This window comes from Rousettus aegyptiacus, unplaced genomic scaffold, assembly GCF_014176215.1.
Source record: "Rousettus aegyptiacus isolate mRouAeg1 unplaced genomic scaffold, mRouAeg1.p scaffold_m13_p_15, whole genome shotgun sequence".
Classification (NCBI taxonomy): Eukaryota; Metazoa; Chordata; class Mammalia; order Chiroptera; family Pteropodidae; genus Rousettus; species Rousettus aegyptiacus.
Window position 1 is genome coordinate 13,215,732 of NW_023416290.1, and position 19,996 is coordinate 13,235,727.

Below are 19,996 nucleotides of genomic sequence, written 5' to 3' on the forward strand. Positions count from 1 at the left end.
CAGCAGATCACCGTCTCAGGCTGGTCTAAGGCGTATTTACTCAGTTTTGAGCACCCAAGACTCTCCGACTCTAAGTATTATTTGAATTGATGATAACACAACTACTGTATCCAGATGTCTCTCGGTAACTTAATGTATGGCCCTAATAACAAACACTAGAATTAAACCATTAGTAGAATAAGCTCCTAGCAGCTGCTTCTATTTCAGTTTGATGGGCATTAAACAGCTGATTCAGAGATTTCTATAGAGAAACTTAAGCTAATTAAAGACACCAAAGTCAATGAAACTACAGTATCTGCCAGTAGTGATACAATCCACAGTCATTGATGTTATTATTCTAAAAGCTGGTAGGGAGTCAAAGGCGTTTACCCAGTTTAGATGAGCCTTTTATTTTGCATGTCATTTTGCATTTCCAAGTTTTGCTTAATATCACAAGCCTCAAAGAAAAGTCCCTTCTCTATTTATTCTGCTAGATAAAAGAAGACTACTGATTATTTTGCCTTTCCTCACAGTAAGGTAGGATGGAGCATTAGCCTTGTTTGAGAGCCTCCAACCAGTTCAGTGAGGAGGAAAAGAAAGAGGATTCTTTCGATGTCTACTCAAAAGTACCATAAAGGATTCAGTTGATAGTTATCATTCAATATATCTGTTTCTTGAAACACTTATTCATCTCCACTTCTAATAATTTCCTTTAGGTCCCAATTCCAGTTAAGACTGTTTATATTCAACCAGTTGTTTTGGGCTGTGCAGCCAGTCTTTGCTGTGAGCTGGAAGCAAGCTACTGACTTTCTGTATATTGACTTGGTCAGACTGTGAATTGCTAGCCCCGAAACCAGACTTTTTTTTTTTTTTTTTTAGCTAACGTCAAAGTGGGGAGTGCTAACATTATACTTCCACTTTTGAAACTCAAAAATTTTCTTGCTCATTTAGCATTAAAAAAGAAAAATCCTCAAGCAAGCATAAAAGATATGATGCAGTCTGCACGGTTTCAATGCCTGATGAATTTAATCTTGGGGTCTAACATTTCTTCTATCTGGTCAAATAAATTGAGATGAGAGCTCATTGTCAGCTGCATTCCAGTTCGTATATCACACACAATGCCTCTGCATGGTGTGGAGCATTCACCAGGCCTCTTTGGAGTTATGTTCTAGAAAGAAGTTATAATGGCTGGCTACACGCTTATCCTCATTTCGTTAAAGAGTCAGCCTTACAACTCAGACAGTACCTGCAATGATATAATCAAATCTCTGGTATGGTTGGGTGTAATTTGTTTACCTAATAATAATTATTTTTAAAATAAATTAAAATTTTCTTTGGTATCATATGAACCCATAACAGAGTTGAGCCAAAAATGCCTTAGTGCGTGTTTAAATGCTATTTGTTGATCTCTGTTGCAAAATCTCTACCTACATACCTTCAGGTCACATATGTTTCTTATTTTTATTTTTTTAGTGTTCTGATAAAATGTGGCTACTTAGCTTTTTAGCATTCCTTTAATTCTTTTTTTTAGCATCTCTTTTTGTTTTACATTTTACCTTGAAGGTTATCATGTTTAGTTTTTTCAGAGCATTTGATATAGTTTATATACACATAGATAATACCATAATGTATTGTATTGATGTTATTGCTAGTTGTCAGATTTCAAAATTCTGCAGCCAGAATATTTACAGCTTGTGATGGATAACACAACCCCAAATTTTCTACTCAGTATATTGTTTAGATCACTGATGAAAAGGTGCTCAGACGTGATACGACAGCAATCCATAGGCTTCCGTGTCTCTGGGCATTCCCCCACACACCTTGGGTTCAGAGTTTCAATACTTAGCGCCATCTTATTTGTGTGCAGTTTGGTTTGTAAACATCTGATTATAACTTAACTATGTTGAGTTATAAATTCCAAATAGGAACAATTTCACAGCCCTGTAATGATTAGTTTTAGGAGCTACGCCTCATCCGAAACCAACCCACAGGGAGATATAATAATACTTACAGGTGTCTTCTTCTTCCATGAAAATACTGATCACATAACAGGCGTACACAAAACCAACCAACTGCAAAGGAGAAACAAAAAACGTACTTTAAGAATCTATGCCAAAAGTCCATAATTAAAGAGTCTCTGTGAGCCAACAGATAAAAAAGTATACACAGTAGTGGCCTCTATGAATTTTTAATAGAACAAATATTGTTTTAAAATAATAACTACAAAGAGGTTGCCGGACAAAAAGTAAATAAATAAAATAGTAACTACGATTTTAATGAGGCTTTTCATTTCTACTTGGCTTTAGTAGCTTTCTGAAAAAGTATGCAGGAATAGGAAAAAAAATCTAGGTATTTCACTAGATATTGATTTGGGATTTACAGGTTTTATATTTTAAAATTACCACAGATTATTCAGAACACATATTTTTAAGTTTTGACTATTTATAGAGCAATTTGTAGCAGCACTCATTACAACTATTTTAATATCTAATAACCACAAAAAGAATCAAAATATGTTAATTATAATTAAATACCAATCATCTATTACTTAATTACTTAAAGCACTCAGAGAATGTAAAGTCCATTAAATATTAAATTGTTTTGTTAATTATATCGTTAGGAAATTCATTAACTTTCAGGTATCAGCCATAAAATAAAATAGAAAAGATAATTTATACTTTGGATACTAGTGATTAAAGAATAAACGCAGATGCCAGAGTGTAGGCCCTCTAGCCTTTTCATATTGTTTTTTTCACTTATTATACTGAGAAGACAATTTTTATTCCATGGAGCCAGAGACTCTGCAATTCTTGGAGGATTAAATTGTCATTGACTCGAGTCTAGCCTAAAATTACTTTGAAAAGTACTCTGATGAAAAAGAGGCACTTCAATAGCTGTTATGCAGTCTGCTTCTTGCCTTTCTGTCCCCTGTTAAAGTCTGTCCCCCCTCCCCCCTTATAAAATAACATTTGGGAAGAGAACTTTTTCGATAGTCCCAGGGTCAATGGCTGAATGGAGAGAACGATATACCTGGTGTTTGTGACTGCCCAGGTGGATTAGGACCCTCAACTCATAACCCATCTTTACATAGTCTAGACTGAGGCCAGGACGTCCCTCAGAGGCTAAGAGGTTATTAGAGTGACAAGAACTTATACAGAGTGCACAAGGGCGCTCTTACCGCTTGGGGGCGCTATCCTCATTTCAAACTACGTACTTCATGGGGGTACTTAAGGGAAACACAAACATGGGAAGCTTAATATGGTTCTTGTGATTTCTGGAACACAAGGGCTTGGCATTTATCTCACACTTGGAAAATTTAAGAGATGAGAGACTGTGGCTAAACCGGCTTTGGTGGCCGAGTGTGAAGAAACCGGGCTGGGCGGGCGTGGCAGGGCAGGTTTATATCCACCCTTAGCCTAGAATGTAAGGCCATCTGGAGACAGTGGACGGTGCTTTCTGGAGTCGGACCCCTCTCAGAGGACTTCCTCCCAGGGGCACGTGACCTCCGAAGAACGATGCTGGCACTCGATATACAGAAGACGGGTAGGAGTATTAAGCGGCCAGCCAGAGAAGCTAATCATTTAGAGTACCAGGTGGGACCCTAAAGGAGGGCCGAGGTGGGTTTGTGAAGAACCTGCAAAAGCACCCACAAAAGCACCAACGAAGGGAAGAATCACAGACCCCGGGCTGAGGAGGAGGGTCCAAGCAGATGAGAGTTTACACTGACCTGGGCTGGATTTTTTTTTTATTTAATAGAGGTAAATTGGTATATGATATGTTTCAGGTGTGCAATGTTATAATTTGACATCTGTACACACTCCCAAGCGATCACCACCAAAAGTCTAGTCTCCATTTTTAACCCTACAATTACCTCCTTTTACCCATTTTACCCCTCTCCAAACCCTCTTCCCCTTCAGGAACCACCAAACTGTTCTCTGTAACTATGAGTTTGATTTCATTTTGGTTTGTTTTGTCTTGTTTTTAGATTCCACATATGAGTAAAATTGTGTATTTGTCTTTCTCCGTATGAGGCATTTCATTTAGCATAATACCTTGCAATCTGCCCATGTTGTCGCAAATGGCAAGATTTCATAGTTTTCTTTTCTTCTTCTTTTTTTTATGGCTAAGTAGCATTCCTCTGTGTGTGTGTGTGTGTGTGTGTGTGTGTGCGCGCGCGCGCGCGCGCGTGTATCACAACTTCTTTATCCATTCATCCATCAGTGGAGACTTAGGTTGTTTCCATATCTTGGCTATTGTAAATAATGCTCCAGTGAACATGGGGGTGTGTACATCTTTTTGAATTAGTGTTAGCATATTCTTTGGATAAATAACCAGAAGTGGAATAGTTGGATCATATGATAGTTATAGTCTTATTTTTTTGAGGAATTTCCATATCGTTTTCCAAAGTGGCTACCCGTTTACAGTGTATGAGGGTTTTTTACCATAGCCTCTACGGCATTTTTTGTTTCTTAGCTTTTCCATGTTATGGGTTGGAGTTTTTATTATCTATGAGGGACAAAAAGAGCTATAAGTTCTGCATGAAATATGATCCAAAGGGTGAAATAGACCAAGGCCACAAAGTATACTTAAAGGGGCGGTGGAAGAAAAATTAAAATGCCTTTCAGTTGTATTCTATCTAGTCCAGCTTGTCCAATTAACCAGTTGCATACAGAAGAAATGGCTTATGATCCTATTCCTAAAAATTTTCTAATAGATTTTCTTCCAGTCCTTTTTCTCATAGTTGCTATATACCATCGTTATAGTCTTATGATTCATGTGATACTTTGCACAAGCTTAATTATTAAACACATAAATTTGAATAATTTAAACATGCTGTAATGTATTTAAGCAACCTCCTATTAGTGAACTTTTTTCAAAGTTTTCATATTATAACTACTATTATGATGAATATTAATGCTTTTTCTATATATTGGATTATACGATTCTCGGAAGTGCCATAATATTTTTACATATTGTAAAATTGCTTTTCAAAAGGCTCGTATCACCTTTTATTTTACTACCGAAGTGAATGACAATGCTTATTTTGGCACACCCTTAGTAGCATAGGATTTTCCATTTAAAAAATACATGCCAATATAATAGACAAAATGACATCTCTTCATTTATTTAATTTGCAATAGTTTTATTTTTATCTGAAACATTTTCATATTTCATTAGCCATTTATATTTTCTTTTCCAAACTACTTGCAGAAGTCCTTTATCCATTTATTAACTCAATGTTTTCATTAATTTGTATGAGGTCTTAGGGGGTACATATACTAAGCTTTTGCTATATTTATTGCAATTTTTAAATTTATGCCAGCAAGTGACAGTGGTGGCTTTAGAACTGTGGGATGTTTTCTTAGCAAACCATATATTAGAAGGCCTCTGCCAACTAATAACTTTCTAGTTTCTTGATGGGCTCTCTCCTAAGGGTGTGTGTGTGTGTGTGTGTGTGTGTGTGTGTGTGTGTGTGTGACTCAAAAACTTTCTTGTATTAATTTTCTATTGGTGCTATAACAAATTACCACAAATTTATTATCTTGTAGTTCTAGAGGCAAGAAGTCAAAAATGGGTCTCTTTGGGCTAAAATCAAAGCATTGGCAAGGCTGCACTTTTTCTGGAAAATTGGCAAAATCTGTTTCCTTGCCTTTTAAGCTTTTAGAAGATGCAGGTTTTCCTTGGCTTTTGACCCCAATTTTTCATCTCCAAGGCCGGCAACCTTGAACTGAGTCCTTATGCTGCCATGTCTCTGGTTCTCCCTCTTCCGCTATCCTGGTCCACTTTTAAGGCACCTTGTGATTGCATTGGAGCCACCTGGATAATCCAGGGTAATTGCCTCATATTAAGGTCACCTGATTAGCAACCTTAATCCCCATCTGCCACCTTAATTCATTCCCCTTCGGAGATTAGGACATGGATGTCTTTGAGGGACCATTATTCTGCCTACTACATCTGCAAACTTGTGTTTTAACTTCTCAGTAGGCTCTCTGCACAATTTAGGTCACAGCGGGGAAGGAGAGGTGACATTGAGGACATTACTTAATTTTTAATGTATGAAGTAAAATCACAACATCCTGATTTTTTAAAAAAAATGACTTGAAAGGAAACTCTGAAGAATCATCTTGTATATCCATCCATTCCTCTCAGGAAATACCATTCTTTTAATATTGGGGAGACAACTACTATTATCAATTTGGTGTTTGTACATCTAGTCTATGCTTTTACAACTTTCCTATACATATGTATCTACAAGCAGAATATAATTATTTTAATTGTACATATTTTAAACAGTTTCCTTGACAATTTAAATTTTGAGGGTGTTGTCTTTTCAATTTGATTAGATCACCATTGTTTTTATTTTGTCGTGCAGCTGACATGGAGCTTATACTAGGAGGAGGATATATGTCAGCTCTGTCATTTAAAAATATTTCCCATGCATGTGTCCCTAAGTAATTTTATTTCAAATACATGGATTCTTGCAGGAAAAGTTCTAAGCTACATGACCATTTTGAGCATTAGTTTTCTTAAGAATAGGCAACAGATTCTGTCAGCCTACTTAACTTAGCACACAAAGATTCTAATTCATCTTAGCACACTCAACAAGCATGCCGTCATTCATCCTTCATACAGTGGACTTCCTGCTTCCTCACAGGATGTTGCTGGTACCTCAGGAATGCACACCTCAGTAAAGCACATGTTAAATATTGTTAAAAGGCATTTTCTTAGGTTTTTAGATGAAAATAAGTAGACAAGTAATAATCTCTCCCCACGCATCCATGGATTATTTTGTCCACTCCTTTCAATACCTGCATTCCATTTTGAATGTTTTATAGACCTCTTTGCAAGCATATGCCCCTCCTTTGAAAACTTATTCTGAAGACGACCCTTTTGCTTGAAAAATAGTTCAATGCATTCGGGCGTTTACGTGTTCTAATGACATAAACTTAGACAAATCTGATATCTTTTGAACTCTAAAGAGCTAGAGCAAATGACAACCAAACAGATCAACTGTCTCCTCCTAGCCAGTGTGACTTGAGATGACTAATACTCTGGGTCTCTCCTAGTTATTTTGCGAGAAGGACAGTAGCAGAATGAATCATGTTGTAACAGAAAAATTTCTGAACTAGTTTTGTTACTTTGGTTACAGACTGAAATTTGGATGCTGCGTTGTTTATTTTATCTTAGAAATTGCTTATGGACTAGTTAGCTGATTGCTGCTTGATAGCTTTTGTCTTCCAATAATTTTCCCCCTACAGCAAACTCGGGTAAGTTAAATCTTGCGAATCATCACTTTTTTCATCTGTCCAGGTAGGAAGTAAGCAAAGATCAATCAAATACTTTGATTGAGTGCTACAGGACTTTTCTAGTATAAAGCTAAGCCCTTCGTGATAGGTCAATACTACAATGAATATTATTTTTTCTACTTTCCTAATAAACTATACTTCTTTAGGAAAAAATATAAGACTTCTACCTATGTCTTTATGTTGACTTAATGATAAATTATTATTATATCTTTATTGATAGCCTTTGAGATGACAATGATGTTTAATGTACATATTAGCATACTATAGGCCTCTTTAACAGGGAAAAGGTTTTGATGTCTTCTAATGTTAGTGTATTCCATTTGACAGGCTGGGTCCATCAGCATTTACTGGTTGGTTCATTGGTAAACGTTTACTGGAAGAAAGACCAGAGGATTGATGAGAAGGCCTCTTGAGAGCAAACTCAGTAAAATTAATGCTGAAACACTGTTTTCAAATATCAATATGTAGAGTTAATTTGATGGGCTTGAAAAAAATTTCATCCTGGTAAAGAAAATTTGACCTAAAATTAAATCTACCCCACCTACCTCTGATTTGTCCACTAGCTGTTATAAGAGGCTTGGAAAATATTAGCTCTAATGGCTGTATCACAGATTGCTTTGTTACTTATTTATACATTTAAGGATATAAATCTTAGCACCCTCAAAGAAATATTTATAATATAAAATAATTTTTAATTTTTTAAAGAAACAATTATTTCAATGCAAGTGTCCTTTCAGGCTAAACAGAAAGAGGTTGACCAGATGGCCAACATTGACCTGCTCTCATCATTTGAATAAGTGCAGCTGAAATTCTGGGAGCGGTTTAGGATTAGGAGGAGAAGTCGAGCAAGTTTGAAGGAATGTATAAGAAGATGATCATAGATGTGCTTTTATTAAGGGAAAGGAGAGCAAGCTCATTTGAACAATTTGTTTTAGAAATACATTTTTACTTATGTTATCTTGTATTTCTTCCCTTGTAGTTTAAGGGCCATGGATTATTCTCAAAATACTGGGTTACCATGTTTTCTGAAAAGATATGTTGTCTTGGCCCGAAGAGAACTGGTCAATATATTTCTTTCTTCTTTTTCAAATGAGTCTTTTGCCTGATGAAAAGTAAACCCGGTTCTTAATTATAATGGCCACATACTCTCCTTTCCTATTTAGTGAAATTCATTTTTTTTTTTTTACTAACAAAATGTGAGAACAACCAGTTTTAAAAGAACAGAGCAATATACAGCAATAGAAAATTTGTCAGATCCAATTGTTCACTAATGAATCTTAATAATAATATCTTGATAGATGACAAGAAAGGAACTTTGAAACATATGGTACCACTAGCTGGAAAAGTAAGATAAAGACATGCCATGCTATTATTAATAAATATTAATAAAATATGTATTCTAAAATTACTTTTGCTATTGTGATTAACCAAACTGCTGTTTAATTAATAATGCTATTCTCATGAGAACTTGTTTAGACATCATGTTAACCACCGGTTTGTAGAACGGCTGACTGTTGTTTGTGTTCTTCATTTCCTAGAATATGAGTTGAAATAGTCCCAGTGGCTCTCTGCTTATCTGCAGGAAATGTAATGTAATGCATTCTTGCCAATAGCGAAGACACACACAATAATAAATAACATCAGGTTAATAATCCTGATTATTTCTGCTTTTAATAAAGTTTTGAAAGAGTCATTTATTTTAAAGCCACTTTTTTTCTCTTCCATTAAAGCTATCCATCTCTACAGTTATAACGTTTAAATGATTTTTTTCCTCCACGTTGTAAATTCTGACTGCATAAATTCCATCATTTTGATATATTAAACGAATGCAAATAACATAAGACCAGATTCCAACACCACTTTTTGTGTAAGGGATTGATTAGTTTTTGCAAGTAGGATTTGTACATGAGATTGATTTGTTTTGGCCTGCAGGCCTGTATAAAGATTGACAGAATTAAATTTCACATATGCAGATACTACGATGAGAACCACTGGCTGCATGTCCTGCTAATTGTGGATTTTAGTAAGAATTAATCAAAGACATGAGTCATCTCTACAAGCATGAGTATCCTAAAGAATCACTTTTAGGCGAAATGGATGGTGAGAAAAGCTAATTCAGGAAACTCAGAGGAGAGCTCAGGCCCCACCTTAGGGTGAGAGAATTGCTGAGTTTGAGGAAAGCCGAAAGGATCCTTGAAGAAAAATAACTCCCCATCTACTTTCCTAAATTTCCCAGCATTCACGCCAACATTTAAACCCTTAAGAATTGACAGAAATCTGTTCTAAAATGCCGTTTGTTAGTTGATTTTTCCTCAAATCTCAAATGACTCAACAAAAATCTTGGGCCAAAGCCACCCATGGGAGGTGGGTAGAGGCTGACACACCTCACTCTGTGGAGAGCTTTATCCCTGTGAAAATCATTAAGTTGAACATTTATGAGTAGAAAACTTCTGTAGGTAAAATTTATTTGGGCTACAGTGTAAAGTTACTTATAAAAGAAAGCATAGCTACCTAATATCAAGTACTGTGCAGAGTTTGGGATTATAAACTAACAATTTAGCTTTTTACTATTTCATGGATGCTGGGTCAGAGACAAAAAGACTTTATTCCTCACAGTGCAGTGGCCAGCCTGAGCATCACAGCTCTTTGGCATTACTCCCCATGCTGGCAGGGCCACCATGAACCTCACCACACACAGGAAGTTGTGTTACAAGAGAGAAACGTTGAGCTACTTTGATAGCTGGGGGAAGTAAGCCTAGTCTTTGTCAGGGGTGGGAGGGAGAGAGAAATTACCTCATCCCTAAAGGTTGTCTGCTGAAAACATGACCCTGAGAAATTGCTCATATAAAAAGTGATTATAAATGTAGAGATTATCGGTGTATCTATAGGAGGTATTTAAAGGCATGTGATTAGATTAAGCCACTAAGGAAGTGAGCGAAGTCAGAGAAGGGACCCAGGGATGAAGTTCTGGAACATTACAACATTTAGAGGTTGGAGCGAAGTCAAGAAATCAGCAGAAGAGACTGAAAAGGACTGACGAGAGAGGTACGGCGACACAAGAAAGTGAGGGCACACGGCTGTGGCAAAGGCCTCTGACAGGTTGAGGACGAGGGGCGCTGAGCACTGACTCCTGGCCTGGTGACATGGAAGACATGGGTAACCTCCACGGGAGTTGTTTCGGTGGAGGGTAGGGCAAAAATCTCAACAAAGTGAGTTCAAGAGAAAATAGGATGCCAACGATTCTTTCAAGGAAACTTGATGAAAAGAAGGGTAGAGAATGGGGTAATAGCTGGAAGAAGATATGAGGATAATGAGGTTTTGTTTGTTTGGGTTTGTTCTTGTTTTAAGGTGGGCATTACTACAGTGTATTTGTATTCCGATGGGAGTAAGCTCCTTCTTAAACCAAGCTTCACAATTCGGGGAAATGGAGAACAAATTTTGCCTGTCCAAGCACATATGAACTTTTTATCTACGTCCAACCTCTCTATCATCCTGCCTCGACCTGGCTTTCACAGCTTATCCTCCATCCTTCTCTGTCATGAGCCTGTGCTCCAGCTCCCCGGGCTCATCCCATTCTTTGCTTGCCCAAGACCTGCTAACCGGTTGTCACATCTCTGCTTGCACAAACCCTCTCATCCTGTAAGCCCTGTTGTAAATGTCACTCCTTTGATCTCTCCTGTGGATACACCTTTAGTCTGAACTGTCTCAGCACTTTGTTCTTCTATCTCTAATGACAGTTCCCAGTATGGCATTGTATTATAGTCATGTGTGCATTTATCTTCCCAGTAGATCCTGGAAGGCAGAGACCCTCTGAAAGAACAGGTGGGAAGCCATGTCCTCTGAGAATCCTGCCCCGGTCCCTTCAAGAACAGGATTTGCTTCTTTCCTGACCTTGGCACAGCCTCCTCATCCTTGATTGAGGAACGTTTCACATGATTATACCCATTTATTTGAACCTCTGTCTCCACTGCCAGCCTCTTTCAAAGTGAAAACTTTTTCTCAACTTGCATTTGCATTTTTGACACTCAGCACTTTGCCTAGTACAAAGAAGGTACTCATTAAATGTTTTTGGATGAATAAATGATGAGAAACGTTGTATTTCAAAATGAAGTGTGTGTTGGGGGAGAAACCAGTATAGTTGGAATAATGTGGATGGACTTCAGAATTCCAGCATGTTAGCAGCCCTGGAATTTCTACATGAGTCACCGTGTCACTCAGTTAAAATAAAAACCACTTCTGCCCATGTACAGCAGTAGTGATTGCCTTGACTTGATAAGCTTGGTAGATTTTTCTGCTTTGTTTTGATACTATCTGGGTCATGCAATAAACATGAGAAGAAGACAATGATTGTAGCATCTTGGACAGATGGAGGAAACATAAAAGTGTAGAAAGAAAAGGATATTAGGCTATTTTCTCATATGAGTTAACTATTTGTTGGGTTTATGTGAAACCAAACATTCGAAGTACATTAAAAAGAGCTACATGAATACCTGAACACACACTACTTCCTTCACTGGGGAGAAGAGAAAAAATAGGATGAGATAAGAATTTTCTAGCCACTTTATTGAAGTGATACAATAGCTTTTATAAGGGATGGTAGTGTTCCAGGTCTCACAGCAAGTCAGAATTTAGCATTGTCCTCTTGTTATGTCAGGAAGACAGATGACAAAACGTCCAGACCCATAACACATGGTTCCTAATTAGGGAACCTTCTAGAAGGGGTGGGGTGTGGCTTTGTGCAGTGGCTCACACTGAATGTTGGGTTGCACGCAGGTGTATCCTTCCTTTTTAGGAAGTTATCGAAAAACTCTGAGACCAAAGAACAGGCAGCAGGTGGCCAGTCTCATCTCACAGCGCTGCGTGGACACATCTCTTTTTCTACGGCTCTCAGGAGGGCCTTTTCATGTAACTGTCACCCACGCCCATCTGTCTTCTCTTGCGTGCCCAGCAGAACAGAAGTCCAGGATCTCAGGGCCCTGTGGGGGAGAAGTCCTAGGAGGAACTGGCTTTTTATTTATTTGGATCACTCTGAGAAGTGTGAATCCTATTAAGCCCTACCCTATTTGTTTTTTAATCAAGCTGCTCATACTTCTCCTTCAGGAATCCAGAATTAGAGTTATGTCTGTTTATGGAAGTGTCCTATGCCAAGCGAAGCCTGAAATTATTTGAAGACATTTGGTTCAATCTCCTAAGAGTCCCACTGGCACCCTGGGCTCCAAATGAATCAATGAATATGGAAATAAGTTGTTTTCTCCACGATGACCATAAAAATGCACAAGAGCAACCGCATCTCATTTAGTCAGGCTTTGGGGATTTATCGCCCTTACGTGTATGGGAAGCACTTGTGTAGACAGTCAAAATGGAAAACAAATGGTTTGCTGGCTTCTACCAAGGAAGATAAGCTTTTCAATGACATGCTTTTGTGAGGCAGGAACTCTGCTCAGCAATATCATAGAGGACACAAACGTTACCCTGACTCACAAAGACTGTCGTGCTCAGATAGCGCATTTCTGGTGGCACGTTGTTGAGGAATGAAATAAATAAATCACTCAAAAATAAATAAATTAATAAAAACATAGGTCTCATCTAGGACTTTTCTAAGTGTCCACTGCCAAATTCAATATTTCTTCAATGACATCGTGTGAATAGTTCAGTAGCATCTTTCCACCCGAGTTACAAGGTAATTTGAAGAAAAGGTTTCTATTAAGGAAAATTTCATCTATCTTTTACCTATTTTGCAATCTTAAATATAAACTAAAACAGAATTTATAAATGTGTGAAATTAACATGGACACAGTTTGGGGATAAAGAGTTGTTTTTGTGATAGTGTCAGAATGAGCTGGGTAAGGTCCTGGGTGAGCACAGGTCTTCGTGGCTATGGGGACTTACAAATAAGCCAGGTTATATCGAACTCTGCATCTTACTTACCTAATCCTTTAAAGGATTCAGGCCCAGTACTAGAGAAGCATCTGGGCTTAGCCAGGAGTTCTCTGCCTCTGTCCGTTCAGACTGGCCTCGGACTTGCTCATTTGCCTTCTGTGCTCCGTTCCCACCTTGAGCGGTCGACGTCACTCTTTGGCAGCTCAAACCCCTTGACTCATTTTGAATCTGCTCCTTGGTATACTATGGCATAGTGACTTTTTCAGTGCCCCGTCCATGTCGGGTACTCTCAGTGTTTCGGGAGAGACATTAGTGCCAATACACCCACAAATCCAGCTTTCCGCTGGACCACATAACCCGACAGTGCGATGTCCATCTCCAGACGTTACGTGTTAGAACTGAGGTCCCCAAAGCACCCGTTGGAAGGCAGTGGTTGGCAGAGCGGCCATGCTCTGATCCCCGTGCTTAGGCATCCAGGCACTGCCCTATGGGCACGAATCTACGTGTCTATTCCCTGCCCATCTGCGTGTCAGTGAAGAGCTGGCTCAGCTGGCGATAGAGTTATTGAGGGGACATTTACAAATGGCAATGTCTGGAGCCCTAACTAGTGCGGACGGTGCTCCCGCCATTCAGTGACAGGCATGTAAGCTCGGTAGACTGCTCAGCCCCTGGTTGCAGATGGAGTTCATATGAATATATAGTTTGTAGATATCAAGAGAACCCAAGAGAAAGACAGGCATTCCTCTGCTCATGTGTCTGAGGAATTTGAGGGGAGATATTTTACAATATGGAACTCTGCTTCTTTGTGATGAAACGGGGTATTCACAGCCTTCTTACTTTGTTTAAGGGACATATTTGACAGCCCCACACAGTAAAATATGACACACGCCATGATCTGCTTTGGTGAATTAGAAGATGGAGTCAATTCCACCGAATTCCATCACCTTGAACAGGATTCAGAATGAGACTGATAATGCCGGGCCCAGTTCTGAGAGGACCCCAGGGAATTCTGTGTGAGAAAATAGCCACAGTATCGCGGTGTACCAGTCATGATGGACCTTCGAGTGAAGCCGGATGCATAGCCTAGGACCTGCCACACTTCATCATTGCTTACAGCAGATCACCAACCCTCGGCTCAAGGCTGAAGGTAGAGGAGAATCTCATATCATGGACAACCTGACCTCGACTGAAGGTCAAGGTAAAATAAACGCTGAGCACCACCACTTTGTCAGCGTGGTGTTCCTGCATGCTCCTTGGTCCTAAGCCTCTGTATCTCTGCTCCCCTGACTGCTGGTACAACTCCACATGAGTCTCAGGGACCAGTGATGCTCTTAGCAGCAGGAATTCGAGGAGTTCCATTTGGAGAATCAGCATGAGGCCACTCTTGCTGCCAGCACTGTTGGGATGTATCCAGGTCTCAGGATGGGTTTCAGCCTTGTTCTTGGGATCCAGTGCTTACCTTCCAGTTAATGGTTATGGCGGTCAATAGTCCAGCTTCACGATTGGAGAGATCTCAGTTCAAATTTTGGCTTTGCAACTACTATTTGAGTGACCTTGGGAAAGATATTTACCTCTCTGAACCTCAGCTTCCTCATCTGTAAAATGGGGATGATGATCATATATTTCATTTATTATCGTGAGGATTATTGAGATAACAGACACCTACTGCTTAGCACAGGGCTTAGCTAGAAACTATTCTGGCACTACATGTCTATCAATTCATTTTGTCTTTATATCTCCAAGAGCTAAGTTCTATTACTAACTCCATTCTATGGATGAGAAATTGAGGCACAGAGGTTAATTGTCCCCAAATCACTTAGGCAGGAAGCGACACTCTGGCTCTTTAGCCTATGATGTTAACCCATCTCCTTCATGCCACACCACCTGCTTCTACAACCCAAAGCTTCATTTACTTTAGCAAAGCAGTTAGAAACTCCTTTGTAGTATAATCTCCAAGGCGATGGTATACTCTTTCATAGTAATCTTTACATAGAATTAAGTGCTATCCACCTAGCCACTAAACACATTACTTACCACATACTGTATATGTTTTAAATGTTGGTTTAAACTTTTAAGTGAATGAGAAGTACAGAGTTTGAGTCAAAAGCATAAAAATAGTTCCAGAATGCTCGTGTCTAATAATCTGGAGTTTTCAGACTTTATCTTTGATTTTATTGGGTACTTTTTCAATTCAATCAGCAACAACTATCCTTACTCCTTAAAATATGTTGAGATCAATAGAAAGGAGGGTTTTTTTTTTTTTTTTTGCCGTCGATACCCATTCCCTCCTTGCCCAAACTGAGAGTTCCTTTTCTAAGATGGCTTTGGAATGATGCGGAAATTATGTGGCTATGAGATCTCCTTTCGAATACTAGTGCCTGTCTGGGGCCAAGCAAATTCATTATTATTAGAGCTTAATTGACTGTAAAGGCTTTGTTGAAATTCAAGTGCACCATGTATTTGGATATAAGCACAGTCTAGTAATCATGACCAAGAAAGACGTGAGGCTAATTCACCGTGACTTACTCTCAGAGAGTCTACACCTGTTGATTCCAGTTGTTCTATCACCTTTGTCACTTAGAATCCTTAAATAATGCATTTAATAATCGATTCCATTTGGGGGTGGTGGAGGGATGATGTTAAGTTTTCTGCTCTATGATTCGTAGAACTCATTTTTGGGGGAAAATGAGATGGTCGCCTAGGTCCTAAAAGGAAACTTGCAGAACCACCCTGGTAGCAATCTTGGTTCCCTGCTGCTGGTGAAAGCCCGTTGTGTGACTTATAGAAGATGGCGATGAGCTCTGGGTTGTACCAGCCACACCTAAGCTGTCATGATCTAAATATCTCAAGTAGAGCCACGTACGACAAGTGTGGATCAGTGTGAAGTGGCCGTGGGTTCTCACAGGGGCAGCTGTGTTTCCATAGTGCCAGACTGAGCTGGCTCTCGGCAACCCTGGTTGTCCCGCGCTGGCCCTTCAAAGGCAGGACCATCTTGGGCCCAGTTACCAACAACCGCCATCAAACTGAAGACTCCACATCTAACTAAATTCCTGAAAGGGACTCCAGAAGAATTCGGGGGCTGGAGCTTTACTCAAAAAGGATATTTGGGCTGGTTAAGGAGGTCAGGCTGAATGGAAGTAGTTTGAAAACTATTTTTTTGATTACTTTTTGGGGGGCTTAAAATATTTTACTTCAGAAGCTAGCGAAGTTTCTAGACACTTTAAAGATCTAACTTATATTTTAAAAGTCTTTGCAGACATACTTTACTCGCACAAATCCTTAAAAAAAAGGTGGATTTTATGTAGTGTGAGTGAAAATAAATGGAACTTCTGCTTCTATTTCAGGGGTTTAAAAACGAGAATAGTTGACGATAGGTCTGCCTATTGGTTTCCTGTTTCAGTTCTGCTTTATTGGTGATTAGACCAAAACTGTTCTGCTGCCTGGACCACCCAGGAGGAAGGCATTAGGGTTGGTTCAGTGTTAATTAGAAATGGGTCTCGCCTAAAAAAAACAGAGAAAGAAAAGAAATGAGTGTCCCCCGAGGGCCTCTCTTTCTGCCCTGAAAGGTAGAAAAGTGTGGGAAGAAGCTTTTTGCCACATAAATACAATAGGAGAGAATGACAATCAATGAGATTTAAAAATATGGCATCTTAAAATGGCATTCGAGGCCCCCCGAGGCCATCTCCCTCAGAATCACTCACAGAAAGTATCTGTCCCTTACCAGGTTTGATAATTTTCTACTTTTTCTATATGGTGGGAGCTGAATTGAGAGAATACTCTTATTCATTATGGAGAATTCTAGAGAATACCTGAATGGACATATATATTACTTCTATTTTTCTAGTAAAAATCTGATATTTTGAGACATTGTATCTTCTTACACATTACACTATATCTTTATATCTCATTAGAAAAAAAGACCTATGCAACCATTTATAGATACATTTTCAGTATTTGCCTGGGGCTAGGTTCTTAGCGCTAAGTTCTGGGTAATTTACTTTTCACATATTTGTGAGGTGAGTATTATTATCATCTCTCTTTTGTGGATGAGGAAGCCAAGGATCAGAATAACTCATTTCAGGTTATGCAGCTAGTTAGCAGTGGAATCAGAAGTCAGCCGTAAGGTTTTGTTTCTTTTAATTTTTTTACAATCCATGAAGCGATCGCCCCGATTACTCCAGAACCCATAACTTTTAGTCTACAAAGGCCTACGCCTTTGACACAGTTCAAACTGTCTCACATCCACTGGGCAAGATCTGAGACGGTGAAGAAGTTGTTCATTATTAGAGTCCCAGCTGACTGAGGCACTGTGGCGAGTCACTCCACGCTGCCCCCAGACTCCCGTTCACGCTTGCTCACTGACGAAGGACACTAAGCCCTGACCCTGTATCACTTCTGCTTCTCATTTCTTTGGACCTGCTGTTGGGTAATGAAGTAGAGCAGAACTATAATGCTGGGCCACACAAAGAACAGATTTAACTTCTTCGGGTTCAATGTTGGCCTTCGTCTGCATTCTCACACTTTCCCTTGGCCTCAGCCTTCACTTTGGCTTCATTTACAGTACTTGGCAAATTCTGTCTTCATCCCTAGCTCATGATCTTCAAGGATTCTTCTAGATAGTATCTAATCCTGACAGCTACGAGATTCCTTTAAATCCTTTTTAGTAAGTCAGATTATCTTATCCATTCAGTTTCCCATCTCTTCACATGAGGAGAATACATTAATAGAGTGTTTCCATATGCTTTTCCTATAATAAAAATCTTTGACTCTATGAAAGTCCCAAATCCAACACAACATATTCCTTATCCTTACATATTACTTTGTTGACTGTAAGAGTATTAAGCAAACCAATTATATATCTACAGACGTACCTCATTCTGCTTTCCTTCCACATTTATTCCTTCATTCTTCCTTAATGTGTCTAAGAATAAGGAGTCTTTTCTCTTTAAAGACAATTCCTCTCTCTCTCTAATGTCTTTTTCTTATCTTGATTTTCAAAGATCTTGCTTTTGCTCTTTTGAGTTTGCCTCCAAATCTCTCCTTTTCACAGACTCTTTTCCCTCTGCCTTCAAAAACGTTTAATTCTCCCTTATCTTACAAAAATGTCATTTGATTCTGTTATGTCTTACAGCTTCTTCCTTCTACTTACAAATGTCTGAAATGAATGTTGTTATCAGCTGCCTCTTTTCCTCTGCTTTTCATTCCTTCCTTAATTCACAGCAAATTGGCTTCTGGCCCTACTTTTCTGCTGAGATTGCTCTTTGAAAGGTTAACTGCCTGCATTTTGTCAAATCTAATGGCCTTTTTATCCATCCAGATTCACATAGTATCAAAGCTATGTTCCAACTAGACTGCGAGCGTTAGGTTCTGCCAATCCACCCCATCTCCATCCCTGCTCTGGCCTCTGACTCTGCCTCTGTATTTCAGTCTGGCCCCAGCACCTAGAAGCGATTCTTGCTGTGGTAGCACTGGACTGAAAGACTGTAGGTCAATGGTGGGACTCAATGACAAGTCACTTTTTGACATTAGCAGCACTGGTCCTAAGTGCATGTTATGTTATTTTCCCGTCGGGTAAAAGAGAACAAGCAGGGAAAATCCAGGCTTGGCATGAATTTAGGGCGGGAAAAATCTGCCTGGGATCTGGGGAGGAAGAATCGACGTCAATTCAAGCTTAAGGAGAATCTCTAAATCAACATTGATCCTGGCCGTGGTCAACAGCCAAGGCTGTCCTGACCCGAGAAAGCAGAGAAAGCTAAGAAAGCCAGGTCCGGCCTTTAGGATGGAGATATATCCTCAGAGCTCTTGGTTTTAAGGATTATTTAAAAGCAAGGCCTACTTAAGAAGAGTTAAGGAAACTGGAAGAAAGGAGAGCTCCATGAGCAAAGGGGATATAGAAACCAGAGAGAGAGACAGACAGCTGGAGTTGAAAGCCACCTTCCTTCTATTTACAAGGAAGGAGGGAGGGATAGGAGGAAGGCACGCAGCACAAGAAATTAGGGCAAAAGAACCAGAACCACTGACCGATGGCACAATTGGGAATAGAACAGCGAGTATGCAGCTCGATGCTCACACTGGCTGTGGTTCACGCCAGGGTCCTCACAGAACCCATCTCGGGACATGGCGTTAATTCCAAATATTCTACCAGGCTGGACCACAGAAGGGCCGAGGACATGCACTGCTTCTCAGACTCAAATGCTCGTGCATATTATCTGGGATCTTGTTAAACTGCTAATTCTGATGTAGTGAATGTCAGGGGGCCTGGGAGTCTGCATTTCTGCCCAGCTCCCAGGGACACCGCTGGCGCTGGTTTGCAGACTGCTCTTTGGGCAGCAAGGAATTCAGGTAGTAATTATCATCCTGAGCATCCGTGGTGGGCAGAACCTGTTTCAGAGGAATCAGCCCCAGGTTTGGTCCTTGGGCTTTGGTCCTAATACAATCTAATGAATGTGGAGATTAGAGTCAAAAGCAAGGTGACTATGTATAGTATCCACCATATGTTTAAAAATGTGAGGGAAGTGAACACACACACACACACACACACACACACACACAGGCTTGTACATTGTAATAGATTGATAGTTGCCTATTCAAAATCCATCCTTCTTTCCTTCCTTCCTTCCTTCCTTCCTTCCTTCCTTCCTTCCTTCCTTCCTTCCTTCCTTCCTTCCTTCCTTCCTTCCTTTTTATTTATTTATTTATTTATTTACCAATGGAACCCCTATATGTTTGGGAGTGGCAAACTGCCCATCTTAACATGTACGCCCCTCAGACAGGACTAGTCAATTAGATGTGGTATGCTGCTTTCAGGAGAGCTCTTTAGAGGGAGCTGA

At 39.5% G+C, this 19,996-nt stretch overlaps 1 protein-coding gene across 2 annotated transcripts in view; it reads right to left on the reverse strand.

The window, feature by feature from the left end:
- NKAIN3 (sodium/potassium transporting ATPase interacting 3) overlaps positions 1-19,996 on the reverse strand; it is a 463,387-nt gene that overhangs the window by 38,229 nt on the left and 405,162 nt on the right. For both annotated transcript variants that reach the window (XM_016165875.2, XM_016165874.2), the window contains exon 5: positions 1,991-2,051. In XM_016165875.2, the coding sequence (XP_016021361.1) occupies positions 1,991-2,051 (61 nt within the window). The remainder of the gene's footprint in view (positions 1-1,990; positions 2,052-19,996) is intronic.